General features: G+C 38.2%; 1 protein-coding gene across 3 annotated transcripts in view; it reads left to right on the plus strand.

Annotated features, from left to right (window-relative positions):
• LOC125046700 (protein NipSnap-like) overlaps positions 1 to 7,500 on the plus strand; it is a 26,799-nt gene that overhangs the window by 1,681 nt on the left and 17,618 nt on the right. For all 3 annotated transcript variants that reach the window (XM_047644579.1, XM_047644577.1, XM_047644580.1), the window contains exons 2-5: positions 3,513 to 3,692; positions 4,690 to 4,852; positions 5,659 to 5,799; positions 6,451 to 6,577. In XM_047644579.1, the coding sequence (XP_047500535.1) occupies positions 3,513 to 3,692; positions 4,690 to 4,852; positions 5,659 to 5,799; positions 6,451 to 6,577 (611 nt within the window). The remainder of the gene's footprint in view (positions 1 to 3,512; positions 3,693 to 4,689; positions 4,853 to 5,658; positions 5,800 to 6,450; positions 6,578 to 7,500) is intronic.

Here is a 7,500-nt window from a genome sequence, read left to right on the forward strand (position 1 = left end):
TTTGCTGATATCTTGAAAGAGAGAGAGAGAAGGAGAGAGAGAGAAAGAGAGAAAGAGAGAAAGAGTGAGAGTGAGAGTGAGAGTGAGAGTGAGAGTGAGTGAGTGAGTGAGTGAGTGAGTGAGTGAGTGAGTGAGTGAGTGAGTGAGTGAGTGAGTGAGTGAGTGAGTGAGTGAGAGAGAGAGAGAGAGAGAGAGAGAGAGAGAGAGAGAGAGAGAAAGAAAAAGAGAGAGAGAGAAAAAGAGAGAGAGAGAGAAAGAGAGAGAGAGAGAAAGAGAAAGAGAGAAAGAGAAAGAGAAAGAAAGAGAAAGAGAAAGAGAAAGAGAAAGAGTAAGAGTAAGAGTAAGAGTAAGAGTAAGAGTAAGAGTAAGAGTAAGAGTAAGAGTAAGAGTAAGAGTAAGAGTAAGAGTAAGAGTAAGAGTAAGAGTAAGAGTAAGAGAAAGAGAAAGAGAAAGAGTGAGAGAAAGGGAAAGAGAGTGAGTGAGTGAGAGTGAGAGAGAGAGAGTGAAAGAGAGAGAGAGAGAGAGTGAGAGAGAGAGAAAGAGAAAGAGAGTGAGAGAGAGAGAAAGAGAAAGAGAGTGAGAGAGAGAGAAAGAGAGTGAGAGAGAGAGAAAGAGAGTGAGAGAGAGAGAAAGAGAAAGAGAAAGAGAGTGAGAGAGAGAGAGAAAGAGAAAGAGAAAGAGAGTGAGAGAGAGAGAAAGAGAAAGAGAGTGAGAGAGAGAGAAAGAGAAAGAGAAAGAGAGTGAGAGGGAGAGAAAGAGAAAGAGAGTGAGAGGGAGAGAAAGAGAAAGAGAGGGAGAGAAAGAGAAAGAGAGTGAGAGGGAGAGAAAGAGAAAGAGAGTGAGAGGGAGAGAAAGAGAAAGAGAGGGAGAGAAAGAGAAAGAGAGGGAGAGAAAGAGAAAGAGAAAGAGAAAGAGAGGGAGAGAAAGAGAAAGAGAGGGAGAGAAAGAGAAAGAGAAAGAGAAAGAGAAAGAGAGGGAGAGAATGAGAAAGAGATTGAGAGAATGAGAAAGAGAGTGAGAGAATGAGAAAGAGAGTGAGAGAAAGAGAAAGAGAAAGGGAAAGAGAGTGAGTGAGTGAGAGTGAGAGAGAGCACTCCCACTACAATTGAGTGGTGTAATGTGGTCTTTGAATAGCCATAATTCTAGTATTGTAATAATGGTTGATTACATTGGGGGCTTTGAATTTGTGTACAGCTTTTCTCATTAATGTAAATGCAAAAGTTGTGTTGAATGTAATATTGAGGCCATATCACACACTGTTATTGTGTTTTAATAACCATTATTATAATAGGCAAGGTAAACTATGCTGAGTAGGCAAAATTGTGCAGTTAATTATGCTCTGCAATTAGTCTAATTAACCAGTATGAAATAAATACACTTCTAAGAATTATAAGAACAAGATTTTCCATAAAAGGAGAGATTGAAGTCAGTCGCCAAATAATGTAACGAATAAGCAAGGATAGGGTAGATCAAGTAAAAGTTTATTTTTTTTGTATAATTTTAGTATAAATAGGAAAGTACAAAGGGATATATAAGCCACTATGAATTGAAGGTTAAAAGCTCATCCAGAAGGGAGCAACAAATGAAATATGAACGGGTGTGGAGGGAAGGTTTGATAGAATATCAGTTCTTGAGTTCTTGTAAAAAAAAAAAAAATCTATTTTTTTTTTTCTTCTTTTTTTCTCTTTCTTCCTCTGATTATTGGTGTCCTTTATTCTAAGGTTATGTACTAATTCTCATTTTATTTTTGCTTTCTTTCTCTCTCTTTCATTGTATATACAAGCAATCACTTTTTTAATAATGAACCTGATGGATGAGTTCAATTTAGGCATTCCCAGCACTGGCATAATAGAATGCAGCAATAGGGCTTTTTTCACATTTGACTTTTGCCGTATTTAGTTCCTTCAAGGTGTCCTCAACTCGGGGATGCAGTATTCATAAAGGGAAGTCATTTTTTGTCCTTTTCTCTTGTGCAAGTGATTTCTATTATGATGATGTGGCAGTAGGTGTATTGCATAATCATTTTCTTTCAAATTTGGTTTTAGTACTGTTATTTCATTTTGAAAAATTGTGTTTTTTGTTTTGTTTTGTTCTGTTTTTCAAAAATAGGAACATAGTTGCATCATTTTACACTTCACAAACACTCTTATTATTACATCTTGTCATACTTGCTTTACTTACCACCCTTTGACCTTGTTCGTCTTCTTCGTTCATCATGCTATAGAAGTCTTCTTTCACAGTTCTAGAACAGGCCATCAATGACTTAGTTAAATGTTCTGGAAGACTGGTTATGAAAGATTTTCCTGGCTGGATGTTAGAGGTTGGACATGTACCACTGATTAGTACACGTTTCCATCATTTGTTGCAGGTAGTTCACCATATCTGGGATGACTTTTCATTAGCTCAGCAGCACTTCATATGATGATGCTATGAACAGTTCATGGGAAAGAATTATGGTCTTTGTTTATATATGTTGGCCTCATTGCCAGGCATTCTTAAGTACTCATATTGAGATTAACCCATTTGCCCCATTTGGCAAGAATACATGCCATGACCACGGTAATACAAGTTTATTTATTGTATTTACACATAGATGACTCTACAAGTTCTTAATCACCAAATAGCCAGTTATTAGAACTACCTATCTCACCTGTTTACCCTTTTCCTTCATTTTAGGAAAGGGTCATTTGTATCATTTCATTATCTAAAATATTTTAATGACAATTATATAATCATAACATCAATAACAATAATAACAGTATTGATAGCAATGGTATTAATAAGAAAAATACATTTTCCCGCCAATTCAAGGAATGGGGAAATCAGGATCGGTAACTAGGGCCTACTGATAGACTCTTTGCTGGCTGAGTACACGTGGAGCCATCTGTATGTAACAAATTCACCAAAAAATACAAGGGACAGAACATAAATCCAGGGTGAATGGGTTAAACTATAAAGACATGACTTTAAAGAGTATTGTATTAGAGTTTGATGAATAGGTTTTGCAGAATACTGAATATTTTTTTCTTTCTTTCCTTAGCCTTAAAATTATGTGCGGTGGGGCACATATGTGTCAGAGTTTTATGAAAGGAGTTTGAAACATTGGGAACCTCTGGAATAGATGGTATTGGTTGTGGGAAATAACAGAAACTTTAGTTTTTATTGCCTCTATAACCGTGCGGTAACTATAAAATTGGATTAGGATTAACAGTTGCTCATCGGCCAGTTAACAACTTGTTAAATTAGTTATTATGGAGTACCAGGGATTGAAAGCCATTGGTTGTCATAATGGCTCAATTGTATGCAGCAAGTTAAGCTAAAAACTTATTAGAACCAACAAATTTTCAGATTATTCTGGGAGCACTAGAGTTCCGAACATCAAATTATTATCTTTGTACTATGCCAGTTTCCTCACAGATTTCTGGGGGGAAAAGGTGAAGAAAGCACTGTGGCCATAGTTACATAGTAACTGTACTAGAGTTTGTTTAAATCACTCTCAATGTTTTTTCTAGATGTCTCTCCACGACGGGACACACAGCCCAGAAGGACAGCTGGCTCAACAAGCTCCTAGTGCGAAAGATCGAGCCCACAAAAGAGTCACACTCTCGCATGCTCTCGGACAAAGAAGTTATATATGAGCTCCAGACACACAACCTCAAACCAGGCACTGGAGAAGAGTATCTTAAGAACTAGTGAGTGGTTTCCTTAATTTTTGTTTCTCTCCCTGTCTCTGTCTCTCTGTCTCTCTGTCTCTGTCTGTCTCTGTCTCTCTGTCTCTGTCTCTCTCTGTCTCTGTCTCTCTCTCTCTCTCTTGCTCTGTCTCTCTCTCTCTCTCTTGCTCTGTCTCTCTCTCTCTCTCTTGCTGTCTCTCTCTCTCTCTCTCTTGCTCTGTCTCTCTCTCTCTCTCTCTTGCTCTGTCTCTCTCTTTCTCTCTCTTGCTTTCTCTCTCTCTTGCTCTCTCTCTCTTGCTTTCTCTCTCTCTTGCTTTCTCTCTCTCTTGCTCTCTCTCTCTCTTGCTCTCTCTCTCTCTTGCTCTCTCTTGCTTCTCTCTCTCTTGCTCTCTCTCTCTCTTGCTCTCTCTCTCTCTTGCTCTCTCTCTCTCTCTCTCGCTCTCTCACTCTCTCTCACTCTCTCTCTCGCTCTCTCTCTCTCTCTCTCTCGCTCTCTCACTCTCTCTCTCTCTCGCTCTCTCTCTCTCGCTCGCTCTCTCGCTCTCTCGCTCTCTCGCTCTCTCTCTCTCTCTCGCTCTCTCTCTCTCGCTCGCTTCTCGCTCGCTCTCTCGCTCGCTCTCTCGCTCTCTCTCTCTCTCTCTCTCTCTCTCTCTCTCTCTCTCTCTCTCTCTCTCTCTCTCTCTCTCTCTCTCTCTCTCTCTCGCTCTCTCTCTCTCTCTCTCTCTCTCTCTCTCTCTCTCTCTCTCTCTCTCTCCCATCTTTCTCTTTATGACTGATATTACAGCTGATAAAATGCAATGGAAAGCTTTTTGAGAGTGGTTATTGTAAGCTTTCCATTATATTACTTGTAATTAATCACTTGAAATACAGATCCAAGTTGTTTTATATTATATGTTGCTTAAAAATCTGTAATAATCATATTCCTATATCCTTGGTATTCCTCAGTACATTTACAAACCAGTATGTGCTGTTAGAATAGGCTATATTTACAGTAATGATATCTCCTTATCTTTTTCAGTGCTACTTATGTTCAGGCTGTAGCTGACAAGCCCATGCACCTAGAGCTGCAAGGCTCATGGACTGTCAGCGTAGGAGACCAGGACCAGTGCGTCCACCTGTGGAAATATGCTGGAGGCTACTCGGCCATTGATGGAGCCAACAAAATCTCTGCCACTGATTCTGTAAGCAGTCTCCATCTCTGTTCTTCCTTCTTCTCTACTCCTTCTCCTCCCAATTTTCCTTTCCGGCTGTCACTTTACTCTTGCTTTCTTTTTTTCCTCACAATCTTATTGTTCTTTTTCTTTTCTCCCTGTTTCTGTTAAAGCGGATGTAGTTACTTATTTATCATTCTTACTTTTTTGTACTTTCCATTCTATAGAATTTAAATATAGCTATTTAATGTGATTACTTATTCCATTTCTTATGTTTTTTGTTTGAGTATAGATAAAGTCCAATAGATGGATTGCCTAACAAGTTCACAAAGTAATTTTTATATAGAGATTCCTAAAAGGAGACACTAGTAAAAGAAGATGTGCAAACATTTTTTACTTTGTTGTCTTTTCTTGCATTGAAGATATTAATGCGAAACTGTTAGAACCATGCAAAAATGACATAGGATGTTATTGTGACTAAATAACTCCTCAGAGCAAGACGTAATTATTGCTTAGGATTTACATGTTCATTTCTCAGTATTACAACTAGAATTACTGAAGGTGTAGCAAGTTCATAATGGATTCTGAATTGTGAATCAGTCAGTCTTTGCAAAATTAGTTTTATTGTTTGCAGTGAGCACTTTGAAAGGCAGTCTTGCACAATTCAATATGAAATGAAAGCTTCTAATCTGAAAAAGATTGTGCTTTGAATTGTAGTGTAGATTTACAAAATAGACAAGAAAAGTAGATAACTTAACCAAGAGAGTAAGTAAAGCTTGGAATGTGAGTAGTTGGACACTGAAAGGAAAAGATGCTATCTCGAACCCTATTGACAGGACCTGACCAGTCTGATCAAGGACAGAAACCAGTTTTTACGTCAACGCTCAAATCAATTCCTGTTACCCTTCAGCTTCTGGCCGCCAGTCACACCTCGTGATGGAGGAAACATTTATGAAATTCGTTCGTACTTCCTGAAGGTACGTTTCTTTCTCTCTTTGGGGTGTGTGGTTTGATTATCATGCGGACAGATTTGTCTACTTTTGGTAGTATGTAAACAGTTTGCCTGTAATGTATTTGCCTCGATTATGTATGAATGCATGTATTCTTGTATGTATATATGTATATATGTATGAGTGTGAGCATGAGAGTGAGAGTGAGTATGAATGTGAGAGTGAGGGTGAGAGTGAATATGAAAGTGAGAGTGAGAGAGAGAGAGCGTGCGTGTGTGCGTGCGTGTGTGTGTGTCTGTTTTGTGAATGAAAGAGAGAGAGAGCGAGAGTGTCTGTGTCTGTCTGTTTTTGCAAGACTAATAACTGCAGCTGTAATTACCTGTGATTGTTAGTGGGTGGCCTACCATAAAATGTCAGCTAATCTTATCTTGTATAATTGTAATAAGAAAAGGTTTCCAATTTTATATTTTTCACATCTGGTAAAAATATTTTTGACAATTTTTGAAAATTAGAATCGTACGTATAAATGCTGTATTGTCTTGCTAGGATTATTCTTAGGTGCCTTTTGAACATATAACGTCCGTGGGAAGGAATAAGAAATAACCACCAACCATCAAATTTGTAAACCTATGCAATCCATTCTTTGAGAGAAATATGATTTGGTCACAAACCTTCCAGCCAGGCACCATGATTGAATGGGGCAACAACTGGGCTCGAGCCATCCACTTCCGTCAGGCAAACAACGAGGCCTTTGGCGGCTTCTTCTCGCAGGTCGGACGGCTCTATAACGTCCACCATATCTGGTGTAAGTGTTACCAAGAGTGCATGCTGTCTTTCACCTTCATTCTCCTAGCTTCTCTGGCATTTATTCAGTTATAAGCAGTTTAGTTTGCAAGGCTTTGCAGGGACATAGGCAATTATTTATGTGTATCATATTTTTCTTCCATTTCTCTATTTTCAACTATTACAACTTTTTTCTACGTAGCTGATCACATCTTGTGATTTTTTTTTTTTTCCAGCAACTTGCTTTGTTATTATTTGTAGTATGACCGGCACCTTATATGAGTGCAGTTTATTCTTACTTGGAATCTTGACACAGGTTTTGTGTGCATTATAGCAACCTTCAGTGCACACACTGCCCTTGTTGAACATATTTTTTTTCTGTAAGAACCTAATGAAATTGGCTTTCTCTGTCAAGAGCTTATACAAAGACACAGTTGATACAGTTAGTTTTAGATTTGTGCAGGAACTGAAATAGAAATAAAAGGGTTCTTCTTCATAACAGTGGGAACTTCTAATTATTTGATAGGTTTCTTAATTATATCTTCCAGGGTGATGCAGCATGTATTATTGTTTTTGTTAACCCTTCCCCTCCAGAAAAGAAAGACAAAATCTTATCTTCAAAACCTGCCACAAATCAAGACAGCTGGCCCAGCCGCATCTCATTTTGAAATATTTTGCTTAGCTTTTTTTTGTCAGATATCCTTGCCTGCCCCCTTTACTACCATGATACTGTAGCATTGGTGAAAAAATGGGGCCCAGGTTTTGGCCTAGAAATTCACCAATCATTGATAATTAAGAGTCTAAACCCCCTGGAGGATTAGTGTCTTCTTTTATTTAGAAATCATTATAAGTTGTAGACAAAAATTATTATTCCTGAAGTATCTATTTCTCTGATTCCAAAGTTTTAACAATGATTTCAAAATACCAGGTAGAAGTTAATGGTCC

The sequence above is a fragment of the Penaeus chinensis genome, chromosome 39 (assembly GCF_019202785.1).
Source record: "Penaeus chinensis breed Huanghai No. 1 chromosome 39, ASM1920278v2, whole genome shotgun sequence".
In the NCBI taxonomy this organism is placed as follows: Eukaryota; Metazoa; Arthropoda; class Malacostraca; order Decapoda; family Penaeidae; genus Penaeus; species Penaeus chinensis.